At 46.3% G+C, this 20,800-nt stretch overlaps 1 protein-coding gene across 6 annotated transcripts in view; it reads left to right on the top strand.

Moving 5' to 3' along the window:
- The window catches only part of FBXO27 (F-box protein 27), a 27,348-nt gene extending 7,925 nt beyond the window's left edge, over positions 1 to 19,423 (top strand). For 3 of the 6 annotated variants that reach the window (XM_017887531.1, XM_017887533.1, XM_017887532.1), the window contains exon 6: positions 152 to 1,084. In XM_017887531.1, coding sequence (XP_017743020.1) covers positions 152 to 295 — 144 coding nt within the window. In that variant the 3' untranslated portion in view covers positions 296 to 1,084. Of the gene's footprint in view, positions 1 to 151; positions 1,693 to 15,295; positions 15,938 to 19,353 lie in introns of those variants that run through there. The other 3 variants (XR_001888275.1, XM_017887534.1, XM_017887530.1) reach the window with 3 other exon arrangements.
- Positions 19,424 to 20,800: the final 1,377 nt, after the last annotated feature.

Here is a 20,800-nt window from a genome sequence, read left to right as displayed (position 1 = left end):
AAAANAAAAAAAAAGATTGTAGAAGAACATGTGGCCCAAAGGGAGATTTTATAGCCATCCTTGGAAAGTAACCATCTGCCAGAAGGTCCCATCCTCAGCTTTAGAGGGGAGGCTGTAGCACAACGGGGCTGAGCCCCTCCTCTGCCTACAGGTCACCCACGTGTTCTCCAACATCAAGATGGGCGTCCGCTTTGTGTCTTTCGAACACTGGGGCCAGGACACACAGTTCTGGGCTGGCCACTATGGAGCCCGTGTGACCAACTCCAGTGTGATTGTGCAAGTCCGTCTGTCCTAGTCCAGGACTATCCTTCTTGCAAGACAGCCTGACTGTGCCTTCCAGGGCCCGGGACCATTGGCTGGGACTCCCCATTAACCAACTGACCACTTGTACCTCCCTGGCATACTGAGAATTCCTGGGTCCAATCAAAGGCCCTGACGGGCCCCGTCTTCAGGTTCTAGAAACTACCAGAAGAAGCTTCTTCCATCTTATCTACCTACTGCAGCTGCTGTTTTGGGGGCCCTACTCTACTGAGGGGAACCCACAGATGAGCCTGGGGGAACGCCCATCTTGGAGAAGAATTCTCGCCCTCCTCTCTCTTCTCTTCCCACCCAAAACCCTCCGATCCAGCCCCAGGCCCCTCTGTCCCATCCCCTCCCCTCCCTGCCATTGACCTCTTGTCTCCTATTGTTTCTGCCATAAGGACTTCTTTGGTCCCTTCAGAGAAGCCCTCTACTCGTCTCTGAACTTAGAGCCTCATCCTTAGGGCTCAGAAAGTCCTAGCCCTAAGAGTGCGAACCTCACCTCCTGGGGCTTCCGAGCTACAGGGCTGGGACCAGGTCATGCAGCTGAAAATCCACGTTAAAAAAAAAAAAGTTTGGGCCAGGCACAGTGGCTCATGCCTGTAATCCCAGCATTTTGGGAGGCCAAGGCAGGCGGATCACCTGAGGTCAAGAGTTCAAGACCAGCCTGGCCAACATGGTGAAACCTCGTCTCTACTAAAAATCCAAAAAATTAGCCGGGTGTGATGGTGCATGCCTGTAATTCCAGCTACTCAAGAGGCTAATGTAGGAGAATTGCTGGAGCCCGGGAGGCGGAGGCTGCAGTGAGCCGAGATTGCACCACTGCACTCCAGCCTGGGCAACAGAGCGAGACTCCGTCTCAAAAAAAAAAAAACATTGGGCCGGGTGTAGTGGCTCACACCTGTAATCCCCGCACTTTGGGAGGCCAAGGTGGGAGGATCCCTTGAGCCCCAGAGTTCAAGCCCAGCCTGGGCAATGTAGTAAGACCCCCATCTCTACAAAAAATACAAAAGTTAGCCAGGTGCGGTAGTACACACCTATAGTCCAAGCTACTTGGGAGGCTGAGGTGGGAGGATCATTTGTGCTCAGGTTGAAGCTATAGTGAGCCATGATCATACCACTGCACTCCAGCCTGGATGACAGAGCGAGACACTGTCTCAAAAAATAAAAATAAAAAAAGAATTTGAAGATGGATCTCCCCACTCTGATTTCTCTGAAAAACGAGGTAATTCCCTGAGCCCAACCCTGATCCTCAAGGACCTATAATTGTGTGGTATTTAAAATTAAAATAACATTATTTTTCATTTTGACTTTTTTTTCAAACAGTAAGAATAATATATCAGCAGCATGTATCTGCCAATCATATGTAATAAATTTCTTATTTTGCCAAAACTGCTTCAGATCTTTTTAGTAGAAATGCAGTGTTACTGCCTTGGTTGAGAATCGTAAGTAGTCCCAGTTGAGGAGGGAAACTGTACAAAAGAAAACACCAGCTGAGGCTGGGTGCGGTGGCTCACGCCTGTAATCCCAGCACTTTGGGAGGCCGAGGTGGGTGGATCACTTGAGGTCAGGAGTTCAAGACCAGTCTGGCCAACATGGTGAAACCCCTTCTCTACTAAAAATACAAAAAATTAGCTGGGTGTGGTGGCAGGTGCCCATAATCCCACTTACTCGGGAGGCTGAAGCAGGAGAATCATTTGAATCTGGGAGGTGGAGGTTGCAGTGAGCCAGGATCACATCACTACACTCCAGCCTGAGTGAAAGAGCGAGACTCTGTCTCAAAAAAAAAAAAGAAGACAATAGGCCCAGCCTCTGGAGAGCTGACTCCCTGGATCCCCTGGCTGATTTTGGTGAGTGCTGGCTACAATGAGGAGAAAAAAAAAGCATGGCCCAACTGATACCTTTGGCTTTTTTCCCTCTCTTCTGTGGGCTGCAAGAGAAAGGGCCAAGACTTTCCCAAAATGAGTTTTTGGTGGGTCAAATACAGTTAACAGTTTATAGGTACTGTCTCCTCCAAGTGGGAGTAAAAGAGATTAAATAAATCCATTGCCGGCCAGCTCAAAGCTTTCGATAAGCCAGATGGAAAAAAAAAAGAATAAGAAAAACATACACAGTTGGCCGTCTGTGTGGGTGACGTCTGCATCTGTGGATTCAACCAACTGTAGATTGAAAATATTCGGGAGGCTGGGCGCGGTGCCTCACACCTGTAATCCCAGCACTCTGGGGGACCGAGGCAGGTGGATCACCTGAGGTCACTTGGAGACCAGGCTGGCCAATATGGTGAAACCCCGTCTCTACTAAAAATACAAAAATTGCTGGGTGTGGTGGCTCACACCTGTAATCTCAGCACTTGGGAGGCTGAGGCGAGCAGATCACCTGAGGTCATGAGTTCGAGACCAGCCTGGCCAATATGGCAAAACCCCATCTCTACTAAAAATACAAAAAAAATTAGCCAATGGTGGGCATCTGTAATCCCAGCTACTTGGGAGGCTGAGGCAGGAGAACTGCTTGAACCTGGGAGGTGGAGTTTGCCTTAAGCCAAGATCGTGCCATTGGTATCCAGCCAGGGCAACAAGAGCAAAACTCTGTCTCAAAACATAAATAAGTAAAATAAAAATGCAAAACTTAGCCGAGCGTGGCAGCAGGTGCCTGTAATCCCAGCTATCTGGGAGTCTGAGGCAGGAGAATCGCTTGAACCCGGGAGGCAGAGGTTGCGGTGATCCAATATCGTGCCACAGCACTCCAGCCTGGGCGACGGAGACTTTGTCTCAAAAACAGACAAACAAAACAATTAGCCAGTCATGGCAGCACACATCTGTAGTCCCAGCTACTCGGGAGCCTGAGGTGGGAGGATCACTTGAACCTGGGAGGCGGAGGTTGCAGTGAGCCAAGATCACACCATTGCACTTCAGCCTGGGTGACAGAGCAAAACTCTGTTTCAAACAAAAGACGATATTCAGGAAAGACTGGATATGGTGACTCACACCTATAATCCCAACACTGTAGGAAGCCTAGGCAGGAGAATTGCTTGAGCCCAGGAGTTCAAGACCAGCCTAGACAACATAGTGAGACCCATCTCAACAAAAAAATTTTTTAATTATCTGGGCATGGTAGGGGGCGTGTGCCTGTAGTCTCAGCTGCTTGAGAGGCTGAGGTAGGAGGATCATTGGAGCCCTGGATATTGAGACCACAGCACTCCAGCCTAGGAAACGGAGTGAGACCCTGTCTCAAAAAATAAATAAATAAATAAAAATAGAAAATACTTGGGGAAAAAAACTTCCACAAAGTTCCAAAAAGTAAATCTTGAATTTGCCCCATGCCAAGTACTATGTTGAATTCATGAGAATGAAGTGATGTGCGAACATTACATCATTGATCCACACATTATACAGTTAACCCATGAACAACGTGACGGTTGGGGTGCCAACCCTCCTTGCTGTTACAAATCTGAGGATAGCCAGGTGTGGTGGCCCACACCTGTAATCCCAGCGCTTTGGGAGGCCGAGGTGGGTGGATCACAAGGTCAGAAGTTCAAGACCACCCTGGTCAACATGGTGAAACCCCGTCTCTACTAAAAATACAAAATTAGCTGGGCGTGGTGGCGCACGCCTGTAATCCCAGCTACTCGGGAGGCTGAGGCAGAAGAATCTCTTGAACCTGGGACGCAGAGGTTGCAGTGAGCCAAGATCGTGCCATTGCACTCCAGCCTGGGCAACACAGCAAGATTCCATCTAAAAAAAAATTTTTTTTTTGAGTATAAATTTTGATTCCCCCAGAACTTAACTACTAATAACCTACTGTTGACCAGAAGCCTCACTGATAGCATAAATGGTCAATTAACACATACTTCATATGTATTTTTATTATATACTTTTTTTTTTTTTGAGATGGAGTCTTGCTCTGTCGCCCAGGCTGGAGTGCAGTGGCCGGATCTCGGCTCACTGCAAGCTCCGCCTCCCAGGTTTACGCCATTCTCCTGCCTCAGCCTCCTGAGTAGCTGGGACTACAGGCGCCCGCCACCTCGCCTGGCTAGTTTTTTGTATTTTTTAGTAGAGACAGGGTTTCACCGGGTTAGCCAGGATGGTCTGGATCTCCTGACCTCGTGATCCGCCCGTCTCGGCCTCCCAAAGTGCTGAGATTACAGGCTTGAGCCACCGCGCCCGGCCTATGTACTGTATTCTTACAATAAACTAAAGAAAAGATAATGTTGAGCAAATTGTAAGGAAGAGAAAGTACATTTACTATTCAGTAAGTGGAGGTGGTCATCATAAAGGTCTTCATCCTCATCATCTTCACAATGAGTAGGCTGAAGAGAAGGAGGAAGAGGAGGGCTGGTCTTGCTGTCTCAGAGGTGGCAAAAGTGGATGAGGTGATGGAGGTGAGGGGGAGGCAGGAGAGGCAGGTACTTTACAGAAATACATCATAGTTTCTGTCTTTGATATTAGACAATGCTTTTTTGCTTTTGCTTTTGCTTTTCATTTCTCTAAAATGTTTCTATATGGCACCAAACCTTCTTCCACGGTTTGCTTTAGTGTCAGTTCCTGTGTTATAGAAGGGTCAAAAACATCTTCAATTAACATCTTCTGGCCAGGCACGGTGGCTCACGTCTGTAATCCCAGCACTTTGGGAGGTGGGTGGATGACCCTAGGTCAGGAGTTCGAGACCAGCCTGGCCAACATGGCAAAACCCTGTCTCTACTAAAAATACAAAAATTAGCTGGGCATGGTGGCAGGCACCTGTAATCCCAACTACTCAGGAGGCTGAGGCAGGAGAATTGCTTGAACCTGGGAGGTGGAGGTTGCAGTGAGCTGAGATTATGCCACTGCACTCCAGCCTAGGTAACAGAGTGAGACTCCAGCTCAGAAAAAAAAGAAAAAAATATATTCTGTTAATTCCTCTGGTGCAGAATCTATTAGCTCTTGCATTTCCCCAAGATCCACAGCTTGAAACCCTTCACCCCTTACTTTTTTTTTTTTTTTTGTCCATATCCACAATCTCTTTAATGATTTCTTTGATTGGCTCTGTTGTAAATCCGGTGAGGTCATGTACAACATATAGACACAGTTTTCTCCTGCAGGGATTTATTATTTTCACTCAATGGCATTCGTAGCTTTTCTCTAACAAGGATGGCATCTTCAGTGGTGTCATCCTTCCAGACTTTCCTAATGTTCTCTATATCAGTCTTCTCTTCCATAGTGTTGACAGTCCTTTCCACAGTGTGTAATGAGCCTTAAAACTCCTTATCACCCGCTGATCTAGAGGCTGAAGTAGAGGCATGGTGTTTGGGAGCCATGAGATCACTTTGACACCTTCAGTGTTGAATTCATGAAGTTCTTGGTGGCCAGGGACATTGTCTAATATCAAAGTAACTTACTGGCAAGGTACTTCCTAACTTCAAGGACAAAGCGTCAGTGGAACCAATCCAGAAGAAGGGTTCTCGTTGTCCAGGCCTTCTTGTTGTACAACCGAAAGACTGGCAGTCTTATCTTTGAAGGCTTGGAGGTTAGCAGTTTTCTATGTAAGGGCAGCCTGATCATAAATCTGACAGCATTTGCACACAACGGTAGGGTCAGCCTATCCCTACCTGCCTTAAGTGCTCGCTTCTCTTCCTTACTAATAAATGTCCTTTGAGGCATTTTTTTTTCCAGAATAAGGCACTTTAGTCTGCATTACAAACCTCTTCATGATGGAGCAAGGTGTGGCTCATGCTTGTAATCCCAGCACTTTGGGAGGCCAAGGCGGGCATATCACTTGAGGTCAGGAGTTTGAGATCAGCCTGGCCAACATGGTGAAATCCCATCTCTACTAAAAATATAAAAATTAGCTGGGTATGGTGGCAGGTACCTGTAATCCCAGCTACTCAGAAGGCTGAGGCAGTAGAATCGCTTGAACTCAGGAGGCGGAGGTTGCAGTGAGCTGAGATTGCGCCACTGCACTTCAGCCTGGGCAACAGAGTGAGACTCTGTCTTAAAAACAAAACAAAACAAAAACCTCTCTTTAGGCAGATATCTTTCCTCCTCAATGATTTCCTCACTAGCACCTGGGAACTCATCTGCTGCCTTTTGATTGGCAGAAGCTGTCTCTCCTGTTACCTTGATATTTTTTTAGCCAAACTCTTTAAAATTATCAAATCGGGGCCGGGCGCGGTGGCTCAAGCCTGTAATCCCAGCACTTTGGGAGGCCGAGACGGGCGGATCACGAGGTCAGGAGATCGAGACCATCCTGGCTAACACAGTGAAACCCCGTCTCTACTAAAATACAAAATCTAGCCGGGCGAGGTGGCGGGCGCCTGTAGTCCCAGCTACTCGGGAGGCTGAGGCAGGAGAATGGCGTAAACCCAGGAGGCGGAGCTTGCAGTGAGCTGAGATCCGGCCACTGCACTCCAGCCTGGGCGGCAGAGCGAGACTCCGTCCCAAAAAATAAAAATAAAAATAAAATTATCAAACCATCCTTTGCTGGTATTAAATTCTCCAGCTTTATATCCTTCACCTTCCTTTTGCTTTAAGTTGTCATATAATGACTGCACTTTTCCTAGAATTATATTAGACTCTATAGGTATGCCTTTTTTACAGCAATTCTGCACCCACAGAAAAACTACATTTTCTTTCTTTCTTTCGTTTGTTCTTTTTTCTTTTTCTTTTTTTTTTTTTTTTTTTTTTTTTTTTTTTTTTGTGGTATTTTTTTTTTTTTTTTTTTTGATGGAGTCTTGCTCTGTTGCCCCAGCTGGAGTGCAGTGGTGTGATCTGGGCTCATTGCAACTTCTGCCTCCCAGGTTCAAGCGATTCTTGTGTCTCAGCCTCCCAAGTAGCTGGGATTACAGGCGCCTGCCACCATGCCCAGTTAATTTATGTACTTTTGGTAGAGACAGGGTTTTGCCATGTTGGCCAGGCTGGTCTCGAACTCCTGGCTTCAAGTGATCTGCCCACCTCAGCCTCCCAAAGTGCTGAGATTCCAGGCCTGAGCCATCACACCTGGCCTTGCATTTTCAATATGAGATAAAAAGATATTTCACAGGCCGGGCGCGGTGGCTCAAGCCTATAATCCCAGCCAACTTTGGAGGCCGAGATGGGCCGGATCATGAGGTCAGAGATGGAGACCCATCTTGGCTAACACGGTGAAACCCCGTCTCACTAAAAATACAAAAAAGTAGCACGGGCGAGGTGGGCGGCGCCTGTATCCCAGCGACTCGGGAGGCTGAGGCAGGAGAATGGCGGGAACTCCAGGAGGCAGAGCTTTGCAGTGGCTGAGTCCAGCCACTGCACTCCAGCCCCCGGGTGACATGAGCGAGACTCGTCTCAAAAAAAAAAAAAAAAAAAAAAAAAAAGATATTTTCACAAAAGTGCAAGGATTTCCTGCCTGCCAACATAACTGCCACCACTTCGGGAATGTCATTTTTTTTTTTTTTACAATGCTCCTCAATGCTGAATTCATCTTGAAATGTCAGGCAACTGCAGCTGCAGACCTCAATCTATGATACATATCAAGCAAATCAACTCTTTCTTGTAATGTCATGACTTGCCTATTTCTTGGGAGCACTTTCAGTTTCACCAGTGGCACTCTGTATGGGTCCCGTGGTGTTATTCAGGGTTTACGATATTGCACTTAACAAGATGAAAAATGAACGAGAACCGTAAGAGATCTCTGTACACTGCACGATGCAATTTGCTGGAGAAACGGACTCCTTGTAGATGATTAGCATCACATGGTGTTTAAGCTGATACAACACTTCAGCTCACTGCAATAACAACAGGAGGTGGCTACAAAATTATTACAGTAGCATTACTTCAGTTAATTTCGTTCAATTATGATTTCACACTGCATCTTTGCATTGGTTTACATTTCTCTCAACTGCAAATGGTACCACGCAAAGTCTGTGTTTATGTGTGTAAGTTTCGGCCAATATGGTGAAGCCCTATCTCTATTAAAAATGCAAAAAATTAGCTGGGCGTGGTGGTGGGCGCCTGTAAGCCCAGCTACTTGGGAGGCTGAGGCAGGTGGATCGCTTGAACCTGGGAGGCTGAGGTTGCAGTGAGCGAGATCACGCCATTGCACTCCAGCCTGGGTATCAAGAGTGAAACTCCATCAAAAAATAATAATTAATAAATAAAGTATATGGGAGGATGTGTGGAGGTTATATGCAAATATCACTGCATTTTATATAAGGACTTGAGTGTCTGTGGATTTTGGGATCTGTAGGGGTTTCTGGAACCAATCCCATGGATACCAAAGGCTGCCTGTAGATTCTATCCATATCTTCAGCCTACAGGTTGCAGCAACCCTGCCTTCTATTCCAACTATTAAGTGTTTAATTTATTGATAGACATTTGAGTAGATTTGCAATGAGGAAAAAAATGGAGAAATTTGAAAAGCTCGTTTGTATTTTGTGACTGTTTCATCTAGATGTATGATTTTATTTTATTTTATTTTATTTATTTTTGAGACAGTGTTGCTGTCACCCAGACTGGAGTTCGGTGGCTCAATTTCAGGTCACTGTAACCTCCACCTCCCAGGTTGAAGTGATTCTCAGACTCCCGAATAGGTGGGATTACAGGCACATGCCACCATGGCTGGCTCATTTTTTGTATTTTTAGTCGAGACAGGGTTTCACTATGTTGGCTGGGCTGGTCTCAAACTCCTGACCTCAGGTGATCCACCCACCTTAACCTCCCAAAGTGATGGGATTACAGGCGTGAGCTACCACACCTGGACTAAATGTATGATTTTTTAAAAAAATCAATGTAAAATGTTTATGCTTGCAATATACACTATGGAGATTATCTGGATTAGAGAAAGCTGCAAAAGTCGTTGTGTGTATATAAAACAACTCCCTTGCTTTTTGCCAACAACGGGATGATTGGAATTTTAATTCTGAGTATTGGAAACAGAACAAGTACAGTCTCTGTAAAAGATGATTTTTGCCATGATTTTGGCTTACTGAAGCCTTTGGAGAAAGTAAGAAGCAGTAAAAAGAGCGACGCAATCTCTGGATGGAAATAAACTTTTGGAGTTTTACTTTAAAACAAAAATTTATTTTTTGAGACGGGATCTCACACTCTCACCCAAGCTGGAGTGCAGTGGCGCGATCATGGCTCACTGCAGCCTCGACCTCCTGAGATCAAGTGATCCTCCTGCTTCAGCCCCCTGAGTAGCTAGGACTACAGGCACGTGCCACCACACCCAGCTACTTTTAGAGTTTTAAAAAACGCTTTTTAGTCTGCTAATAAGCCCTTGTTAAAATCAAATGCTGGACCCTTAAAGGCAGCTGATGTGGCAGCCTGGTGTGCATATTTTTTTGTATGTCTGAAAAAGTTTTGTTTCTTTAATATACTTTTTTTTTTTTTTTTTTTTTTTGAGACAGTCTCACTTTGTTGCCCAGGCTGGAGTACAACAGCGCGATCTTGTCTCACTGCATCCTTGACCTCCTAGACGCAAGCAATCCTCCCACCTCAGCCTCTTCAGTAGCTGGAATTACAGGTGTGTGTGCCACCACACCCAGCTAATTTTTTGTTTGCTTGTTTGTTTGTTTTTTCAAATTAGAGACAAGGTCTCACTCTGTTGCCCAGGTTGGTCTTGAACTCCTGAGTTCAAGTGATCTTCCCACCTCATCCTCCCAAAGTGCTAGGATTATAGGCGTGAGCCACCGCACCCAGCCTAGACTTTATTTTTAGAGAAGTTTTAGGTTCACAGCAAAACTGAGCAGAAAGTACATAATTATCTTATATCCCCTGTTTGCCCTAGCCCCTCACACACACACACACACACACACACACTCCCGTCCCCTATCAACATCCCCCATCAGAGTGGTACATGTTATAATCAATGAACCTATGTTGACACATCCTTATCACCCAAAGTCCATCGTTTGCACTAGGATCAAACTTGGTGTTGTACATTCTCTGGGTTTGGACAAACATGTAATGATGTGTATCTACCACTGTGGTATCACACAGACTAGTTTCACTGCCCTAAAAGTCCTCTGTGCTCTACCAGTTCACTCCTCCCTCCCTCAACACCAGATGACCACTGGTCTTTTGTTTGTTTTGTTTTGTTTTTGTTTTGAGATGGAGTCTTGCTCTGTCACCCAGGCTGGAGTGCAGTGGCACGATCTTGGCTCACTGCATCCTCTGCCTCCCAGGTTCAAGAGATGCTCCCACCTCAGCCTCCCGAGTAACTGAGATTACAGGTGCCCACTACCATGTCTGGCTAATTTTTTTGTATTTTTAGTAGAGATGGGGTTTTACCATTTGGCCAGGCTGGTCTCGAACTTCTGACCTCAAACAATCCACCAGCTTCAGCCTCCCAAAGTGCTGGGATTATAGGCATGAGCCACCCTGCCTGGCCAACCACTGATTTTTATATTGACTCCATAGTTTTGCCTTTTCCAGAATATCATATTGTTGGAATCATACAGTATGTATCCTTATCAGATTGGTCTCTTACTTACTGATATGCAGTTAAGGTTCCTCCAGGTCTTTTCATGGCTTGAAAGATCACTTTTAGAGACAGGGTCTCACTCTGTTGCCCAGGCTGAAGTGCAGTATCATGATTAGACCATGGCTCACTGCAGCCTAAAACTTCTGGGCTCAAGTGAACCACCTGCCTCACCTCCTGAGTAGCTGGGACTACAGGCATGTGCCACCACACCTGCCTCTCTTGTTTTTTTAAGATGAGGTCTTGCATTGTTACCCAGGCTGGTCTGAAACTCCTGGGCTCAAGCGATCTGCCCACTTTGGCCTCCCAAAGTGCTGGGATTACAGGCATGAGTCACCAGACTCAGCCTTTTTTTAGAGACAGAGTCTTGCTCTGTCACCCAGGCTGGAGTGTAGTGGTGTGATCATGGCTTACTGCAACCAGTGCCTGCCAGGCTCAAGCGATCCTTCTGTCTCAGCTTCCCGAGCAGCTGAGTCCACAAGGGCACACCACCACATTCAACTGTTTTCTATTTTTTGTAGAGATGGGGTTTTGCCACGTTGCCCAGGCTGGTCTCAAACTCTGGGATTCAAGCAATCCACCCACTTTGGCCTCCCATTGTGCTGGGATTACAGGTGTGAGCCACTGCCCCTAACCTCTTTTTTTTTTTTTTTTTTTCTTTTTTTTTTTAAGACAGAGTCTTGTTCTGTTGCCCAAGCTGGAGTGCAATGGTACAATCTCAGCTCACTGCAAACTCCGTCTTCCAGGTTCAAGGGATTCTCCTGCCTCAGCCTCCCAAGTAGCTGGGATTACAGGTGTGTGCCACTCCTGTTGAGTTTTAAGAGTTCTTTGTACATTTTGAATAATAGTCCTTTATCAGATATGTCTTCTGCAAATACCTTCTCCCAGTCTGTGGTTGTCTTCTCTTTTTCTTGAAGGTGTGCATTTTTGTTTGGTTTTTTGTTTTTGAGACAGGGTCTCACTCTGTTGCCCAAGCTGGAGTATAATGATGCAGTCACAGCTCACTGCAGCATTGACCTCCCGGGCTTGAGCAATCCTCTCACCTTAGCCTCCTAAGTAACTGGGACTGCAGGTGCACACCTCCATGCCCAGTTAATTTTTAATTGTTTTTTTTTTTGTTTTTTTTTTTTTGGTAGAGACACAGTTTCACTATGTTGCCCGGGCTGGTCTTGAACTCCTGTGCTCAAGCTGTCCTCCCCACTCAGCCTCCCATAGTGCTGGGATTACAGGCACGAGCCACTGCGTCCAGCCCATGCATGTTTTTGAGTGCATCATTTCCAGCTCTAAGACTGACAAGGGAAAAGGGCTTAGGAAAGCCTTGTTTGTCACTTGCACTTGAAACAGAACCTTCTAGCCTGCAGCGTCTTAGCTTTGCTGCAGCCAAAGGACAGCCACTGACTTGTGGCATCTTGAATTCACAGATCCTAATGGCCTGGACCTGACTGTAAGCCAAAACCTAATACTGCTGTCTGTTCTGTGCTGTTTCAGTCTAGCATGTGCTGTGCTAGATTGAAAACGGGCACACGCTCCAGGAACAGGACTTTGACTGTGAGACCATTGCAGACTTAGGGCACCCTCCGTGGGACCTAAACTGAAAACATCATGGATGCTGGCTGGACCATCTGGATCACATACAAATGCCCACAGGAAAGGGCTGCTGCTTCTTCTTCTTCTTCTTTGTTTCTAGATGGAGTCTCACTCTCTCACCCAGGCTGCAGTGCAGTGGCACGATCTCAGCTCACTGCAAGCTCCACCTCCCGGGTTCACGCCATTCTCCTGCCTCAGCCTCCCGAGTAGCTGGGACTACAGGCACCCGCCACCACACCCGGCTAATTTTTTGCATTTTTAGTAGAAATGGGGTTTCACCGTGTTAGCCAGGATGGTCTCGATCTCCTGACCTCATGATCCGCCTGCCTTGGCCTCCCAAAGTGCTGGGATTACAGGCGTGAGCCACCGCGCCCGGCCAAGGAAAGGGCTTCTTCTTTGAGGAAACCATCTACAATCAACTGACTTCTTGGCTCTTTATTTCTTTCTTTTTCTTTTTTTAAGACAGAGCCTCCCTTAGTCGCCCAGGCTGGAATGCAGTGGTGTGATCACAGCTCACTGCAACCTCCGCCTCCTGGATTCAAGCAATTCTCCTCCCTCGACCTCCCGAGTAGCTAGGATTACAGGCATATACCACCATGCCTGGCTAATTTTTGTATTTTTAGTAGAGAGAGGGCTTCACTGTGTTGGTCAGGCTGGTCTTGAACTCCTGACCTCAGGTGATCCTACCACCTCGGCCTCCCAAAGTACTGGGATTACAGGCGTGAGCCACCACACCCAGCCATCGAATGCATTTCTAACCTGTGATTCCTGCCAAAAGCTGTAAGTTCAAGGAGGGCACCTCTCAGGAACTGTGACCTCTCTGGCTGCTTCATTTCTGTTGCCTTGTGCTCAACTTTCTGGATTAGTTGCAGTTTGCAACTGTGGCCTGTATCCTGACTCTACTTCCCCACTTCTCTCCTGCTATACACACCTTAGGAAGGCAGTTTGATTACTGAATGCAGCTGATCCCAGAAAGGGATCGAGCTTTTGCAGGAAGCTCATTGGATGATGATTGGTTAAGAGGTTGTAGAAAACCATTTTGAAAATTTAGGATTTCTGTGTTTTTTTGTTTGTTTGTTTTTTGTTTTTTCAGACAGGGTGTCACTCTGTTGCCCAGGCTGGAGTGCAGTAGCACCATCTTGACTCACTGCAACCTCCACCTCCTAGGTTCAAGCAGTTGTCCTGCCTTAGCCTCCCAAGTACCTAGGACTATAGGCCCGCACCTCCACATCTGGCTAATTTTTGTATTTTTTTTTTTTTTTTGTAGAATCGGGTTTTCACCATGTTGGCCAGGCTGGTCTCAAACTCCTGACCTCAGGTGATCCAGCCTCCTTGGCCTCCCAAAGTGCTGGGATTACAGGCATGAGCCATCGTACCCAGCCTCTGTTCTTGATATATAAGCTGGTAACAAAAAAAAAAAAAAAGAAAATTTAGAATTTCATCCTGACCAATTCCTGGACATGATGTGTCTTTCTAGTCAACTTGTATAAAAATGTTTTTTCTGTGAAATGTTTCCATCCCTTTTGTACCCAACCCTTCTGGATGAAACATTTAGATGAGAATTTAAAAATGAGGCTTGGCGTGGTAGCTCACGCCTGTAATCCCAACACTTTGGGAGGCTGAGGCGGGTGGATCTCCTGAGGTTGGGAGTTTGAGACCAGCCTGGCTAACACAGAGAAACCCTGTCTCTATTAAAAATACAAAATTAGTAGGGTGTGGTGGCAGATGCCTGTAATCCCAGCTATTCAGAAGGTTGAGGCAGGAGAATTGCTTGAACCCGGGAGGCGGAGATTGCAATGAGCAAAGATAGTGCCATTGCACTCCAGCCTGGGCAACAAGAGCGAAACTCTGTCTCAAGAGAAAAAAAAAAAAAAAAAGAGTTAATAAATTCAGGAAAGTTTTGGGATACAAATCAATATTGAAAATCAGGGCTCAGCACAGTGACTTATGTCTATAATTCTCAATACTTTGGGAGGCGAGGTGGGAGGATTGCTTGAGGCCAAGAGTTCAAGACCAGCCAGGGCAACAAAGGGAGACCCTCTATCTCTGCAAAAAATAAGAAAAGAAATTAGTTGTATTTCTATACACTAGCAATGCCAATCTGAAAATGAAATTAAGAAAACAATTCCACCTGTACACTGAAAACTACAACATTGCTGAAAGAAATTAAATAAAAGCTAAATAAATAGATACCCCATGTTCATCAATTGGAAGACTTTATATATATATATATTACATATAAAGCATATATATTTATATATATATATTTTTTTTTGGACGGAGGACTCGCTCTGTCACGCCCAGGCTGGAGTGGCAGTGGCGTGATCTCGACTCACGCTGCAAGCTGCTGCCATCCTGGGTTCACACGCATTCTCCTGCCTCAGCCTCCCAAGTAGCTGGGATTAACAGGCGCCTGCCACCATGCTCAGTTAATTTTTTTTTTTTTTTTTTTTTTTAGCAGAGACAGGGTTTCACGGTGTTAGCCAGGATGGTCTCGATATGCCGACCTCAGGTGATCCACCCGTCTTGGCCTCCAAAAGTGCTGGATTACAGGTGTGAGCCACCATGCCCAGCCTGTATTTTTAAGATGACAATACTCCCTAAATTGATCTACAGATTCAGTTGCAATGCCTATCAAAAAAAATTTTTTTTGAGAGAGTCTCACTCTGTTGCCCAGGCTGGAGTCCAGTGGCACAGTCTCAGGTCACTGCAATCTCCACCTCCCAGGTTCAAGCAACTCTCATGCCTACGCCTTCCAGGTAGCTGAGATTGCAGGCAGGTGACACCAAGCCCAGCTAATTTTTTGTATTTTTAGTAGAGATGGGGTTTCACCATGTTACCCAGGGTGGTCTCAAACTCCTGACTTCAAGTGATCGCCCGCCTCGGCCTCCCAAAGTGCTAGGATTACAGGCGTGAACCACTGTGCCTGGCCACGTATCAAAATTTTAAGAGCCATTTTTTTTTTTTTTTTTTGCAGAAATAGGCAAACTGATCACAAAATTCACATGGAATTGCAAGAGCTTCCAAATAGCCAAAACAATCTTGAAAAAGAAGAAGAAAATTGGAGGATTCATACTTTCCAGTTTCAGAACTTACTACAAAGCTACAGTAATCAGAACACTATGGCCCTGGCATAAATGATGCTGGACAGGTGAGCCCCCAAGTGGGACTTAGCCCATGAGGTTCTTGGCTTTGTCCAGGAAAGAATTCAAGGCCAAGCCAATGGTAGAAGAGAACAGCTTTACTGAAGGGGCAGTGTTACGGCTCCAGCCCTGTTACAACTCTGACTACTCCTGCACAGCAGGGCTGTAGGCAGAGACTAGCAGCTCAGGGCAGTTTTGCAGTCATTTATATCTACTTTTAACACATGCAAATTAAGGGGCGATTTATGCAGCAATTTCTAGGGAATGGGTAATAACTTTTGGGTCATCGAGTCATTGCCATGGAAGAGCGGGGGATAACTCCCTGGTGGTGTGACAGCAATGGTAAACTGACATGGTGCACTGATGGGCGTGTCTTATGGAAAGCTCCTTCCACCCCAGCCCTGTTTCAGCTAGTCCTCAATTTGGTCCAGTGTCCGAGCCCTGCCTCTGGAGTCAAGTCCCACCTCCTACCTCATAGGGAGAGACATAAATCAATGGAATAGAATCTAGAGTCCAGAAATAAACTCATACACCGATGATCAATTGATTTTCAACAACGGTGCCAAGACTGTTCAATGGGGGAAAGAATCGTATTTTCAACAAATGGTGCTGGACAATCACATCAAAGGAGTGCAACTGGGTCCCTATCTCACACCATATACAGCAATTAACTCAAAGTGCCTCAAACACCTAAATGTAAGAGCTAAAACTATAACATTCATAGAATACAGGGATACATCTTTATGACCTTGATTTGGTGATTGATTCTTAGCTAATACTAAAAGCACAAGCAACAATAGAAAACAAAAAAAAAAAAGTAAATTTGACCTCATCAACATTTTAAACTTTTAGGCTGGGTGCAGTGGCTCACACCTCTAATCCCAGCATTTTGGGAGGCTGAGGCAGGAGGATCGCTTGAGCCCAGGAGTTCGAGACCAACCTGGCCAATATGGTGAAACCCTGCCTCTACTAAAAATATAAAAATTAGCCAGGCATGGTGGCAGCCACCTGTAGTCCCAGCTACTCAGAAAACTGAGGTCTGAGAATCACTTGAACCCGGAGGGCAGAGGTTGCAGTGAGCTGAGATCACGCCACTGCACTCCAGCCTGGGCGACAGAGTGAGACTCAGTCTCAAAAACAAGCAAACACACAAACAAACAAACAAAACCACAACTTTTGTGCATCAAAAGATGCAACAAAGTAATGAAAAGACAACCCACAGACTAGGAAAGAATGTTTTGCAAATTATATATCTGATAAGGGTCTAGTATCCAAAATATATAAAGAACTCTTATAACTCAACAACAACAGACAAGCAACTCGATAGTGGTGATGGTTGTACAACACTGTGAATGTACCAAACGGGCACAGGACTTGAATAGGTATTTTTCCAAAGAAGATATACCAATGTTCAGTAAGTACATGAACAGATGTTCCACAGCATTAATCCTTAGGGAAATGCAGATCAAAGCCACAGTGAAATACCACTTCCTACCCACTAGGAAGAATATGAGTAAAAATAAAAAAAAAAAAAGAAAACAAGTGTTGGTGATAATATGGAGAAATCGCAACCCTCACACATTGCTGATGGGAATGTAAAATGGCGCAGCTGCTTTAGAAAGCTGTTTGTCAGTTCTTCAAAAAACTAAACATAGAATTCTACTGTATGACACAGCAATTCCACTCCTACATATATACCTAAGAGGATTTAAAACAGGTGTTCAAATAAAATCTTGTACACGAATGTTCGTAATTGCATTATTCATAAGAGACAACGAGTGGAAACAGCCAAATGTCCTTCAGCTGATGAATGGATAAACCAAAAGTGCTCCATCCATACAATGGGAAATTATTCCATCATAAAAGCAATAGGCCAAAACACAGGCAGGGTGCGGTGGCTCACACCTGTAATACCAGGACTTTGGGAGGCCGAGGCAGGCAGATTTCTTGAGCCCAGGAGTTCGAGCCCAACCTGGGCAACACAGGGAAACCTCATCTCTACAAAAAAATGCAAAAATTAGCCAGGCGTGGTGGTGTGTGCCTGTAGTCCCAGCTACTTGGGAGGCTGAGGTGGGAGGATCACTTGAACCTGGGAGGCAGAGGTTGCAGTGAGCTGAGATTGTACCACTGCACTCTGGCCTGGGTGACAGAGCGAGACTCCATCTCAAAAAACAAAAGAAAAGAAAGAAAAAGAAAAATAGCTCAAACACAAACTTGGCATCTGAGGAGGTGCAGTTAGGGGTGGGCAGTAGTGACTTTTGTCTTTCAGAACTACTCCTGGAAGCTTTCCCCTTTTCCCCAAGAAAAATAAGAAGAAACACCCGGTCTTGCCTTTCCAAGTGGCTGGACTGCTTTGAATTCAAATTGACTGCGACCCTCCACTTGACCCCTATCCTTCCACCTGCTCACCTGCTGCCTGGGGCGGCCCAGCTCCTGGATATTCCACCAGAACGCCCACCTGGGGTTGCTGTGCACACCCCTCAGGCAGAGACACTGTTGTGGTGGACGTGCAAAACCCGTCTGGAATTGACTGCCTTGGGCATTCCCTCTGACAGCAAGGACTGAGCAGAATGGTTTGGACTAGTCTGGCAACTTTAGGGCTGAAGGACCCAGGCTGCAAGACCACACTAGGGCCCCTGAGCCTCTAATGAATGCACCTGTGGCCTGGAGTTCCCTAAACACTCTCAACTCTCCATCTCCGGGGGGCACCACGTGTGCCCTCTGGGATTGTACTTTTCTCTCACCCTTTTTTTTTTTTTTTTTTGAGACGAGGTCTCACTCTGTCACCCAGGCTAGAGTGCAGTGGTACGATCTCAGCTCACTGCAGCTCCAAATTCCTGGCCTCAAGTGATCCTCCTACCTCAGCCTCCCAAGGAGCTGGGACTATAGGTGCGCACCAACATACCTGGCTAATTTTTCATTTTTTGTAGAGATGGAATTTCTCTATATTGCCCAGGCTGGTCTTGAACTCCTGGGCTCAAGTGATCTTCCCGCCTTACCCTCCCAAAGACATAGGCATAAGCCACCACGCCTGGCCTGGGATTGTACTTCTTGTGCTTATTGTCCCCTGATTATTAGGACACTGTCTCAGCCCTGAACGCTATTCAGATCAACTTCAACTTAGTGGACAGCTGTATCTGCTGTGCCTGAGTCAACGTCTTGAACCATATAATTCATACAGAAACAGAGGAAGCCACCTGGCTTTCGAAGACAGATCTCTATGGTTACTGGGATGTGCTTTTTTTTTTTTTTGAGACGGAGTCTCGCTCTATTGCCCAGACTAGAGTGCACTGGCACAAACTCGGCTCACCGCAACCTCCGCTTCCCAGGTTCAAGCAATTCTCCTACCTCAACCTCCCGAGTAGCTGGGATTACAGGCATGCACCATCATGCCCGGCTAATTTTTCATATTTTTAGTAGACACAGGGTTTCTCCATGTTGGTCAGGCTGGTCTTAAACTCCCAGCCTCAGGTGATCTGCCCACCTCGGCCTCCCAAAGTACTAGGATTACAGGCATGAGCCACATGCCTGGCCAGGCCAGTTTTTCTTTGTACAATGTCTCTCCTTTTGCTTTTGTCTGATGTTTCTTTGTAATTAGATTCAGATTATACCTCGAAGAGACTTTTTTGTGTGTCCCCACTGCATTTTTCATGCGCTGCACGGTATTGATGACATTTCACCTTGATCACTTGATTTAAAGTGGTGTCTGCCAACCATCACTGTCAAGCTACTTTCCTCTTTGTAATTAGTGTTTCGTAAGTTCTTTAAAACAGTGTAAATATCCCATTCTTCATCAACCTTTCCATTCATTCATTTATCTATGTATATCAGTATTGACTTGTGGTTTCCTATTTTATTCAGTGGGTTAAAATGTTATTCTCTGTATCCATAGGCTGGGGCTCCCGGAACAAAATTCACAGACTTGGGGGCTTCAACAACAGAAATTTACTTCTCACAATTCCAGAAGCTGGAAGTCCAAGATTGGGTGTTGGCATGGCCAGGCGCAGTGGCTTATGCCTGTAATCCCAGCACTTTGGGAGGCGGAGGCGGGCGATCACTTGAAGTCAGGAGTTTGAGACTAGCCTGGCCAACATGGTGAAGCCCCGACTCTACTAAAAATACAAAAAATTAGCTGGGCATGGTGGCTCATGCCTGTAATCCCAGCCACTTGGGAGGCTGAGGCACAAGAATCACTTGAACCTGGGAGGCAGAAGTTGCAGTGAGCCAAGATCCTATCACTGTATTCCAGCCTCAGCCTGGAGGACAGGAGACTCTGTCTCAAAAAAAAAAAAAAAAAAAAAAAAAGGTGTTGGCAGGTTGATGTCTTTTGTTTCTTTTGAGTGTCATGCTCTATTACCCATGCTGAAGTGCACTGGTGCGACAATAGCTCACTGCACCCTCAACCTTCCGGGCTCCCTGTGTTCAAGCTGTCCTCCTGCCTCAGCCTCCCGGAGTAGCTGGGACTTCAAGGCATGCACCACCATGCCTGGCTAATTTTTAAAATTTTTTTGTAGAGATGGGAACTCCCTTTGTTGCCCAGGCTGGTCTAGAATTCCTGGGCTCAAGTAATCCTGCTACCTTAGCCATGAGCCACGGTGCCCAGCCTAGCAGGCTTGCTTTCTCTTAAGGTCTTTCCTTGGCTTGCAGATGGCCGCCTTCTGGCTGTGTCCTCTCTCTCTCATGGCCTTTCCTCTGTGGCACACATCCTTGTTCTCTCCTTCTTACGAAAACACAGCATAATTGGCTGGGCGCTGTGGCTCACACCTGTAATCCCAGTATTTTGGAAGGCCAAGGTGAGCAGATCACCTGAGGTCAGGAGTTCAAGACCATCCTGGCCGACGTGGCAAGACCCTGTCTCTACTTAAAAATACAAAAATTATCCAGGCATGGTGGCACTTGCCTGTAGTCCCAGCTACTCGGGGAGTGAGGTGGGAGGATCATTTGAGCCCAAGAGGCAGAGGTTGCCGTGAGCTGAGATCAAACCACTGCACTCCGGCCTGGGTGATGGAGCGAGATTCCATCTCAAAAAAAAAAAAAAAAACGGGGCCGGGCGCAGTGGCTCACGCCTGTAATCCCAGCACTTTGGGAGGCCGAGGTGGGCGGATCACGAAGTCAGAAGATCAAGACCATCCTGGCGAACACGGTGAAACCCCGTCTCTACTGAAAATACAAAAAAATTAGCCGGGCGTGGTGGCGGGCGCCTGTAGTCCCAGTTTCTAGGGAGGCTGAGGCAGGAAAATGGCGTGAACCCAGGAGGCGACAGAGCTTGCAGTGAGGGGAGGTCACGCCACTGCACTCCAGCCTGGGTGACAGAGTGAGAATCCGTCTCAAAAAAAAAA

Source organism: Rhinopithecus bieti, unplaced genomic scaffold (genome assembly GCF_001698545.2).
Source record: "Rhinopithecus bieti isolate Rb0 unplaced genomic scaffold, ASM169854v2 scaffold_15776, whole genome shotgun sequence".
Classification (NCBI taxonomy): domain Eukaryota; kingdom Metazoa; phylum Chordata; class Mammalia; order Primates; family Cercopithecidae; genus Rhinopithecus; species Rhinopithecus bieti.
The sequence above is the reverse complement of the archived record's forward strand: the minus strand, read 5'-3'. Positions and strand labels throughout refer to the sequence as shown.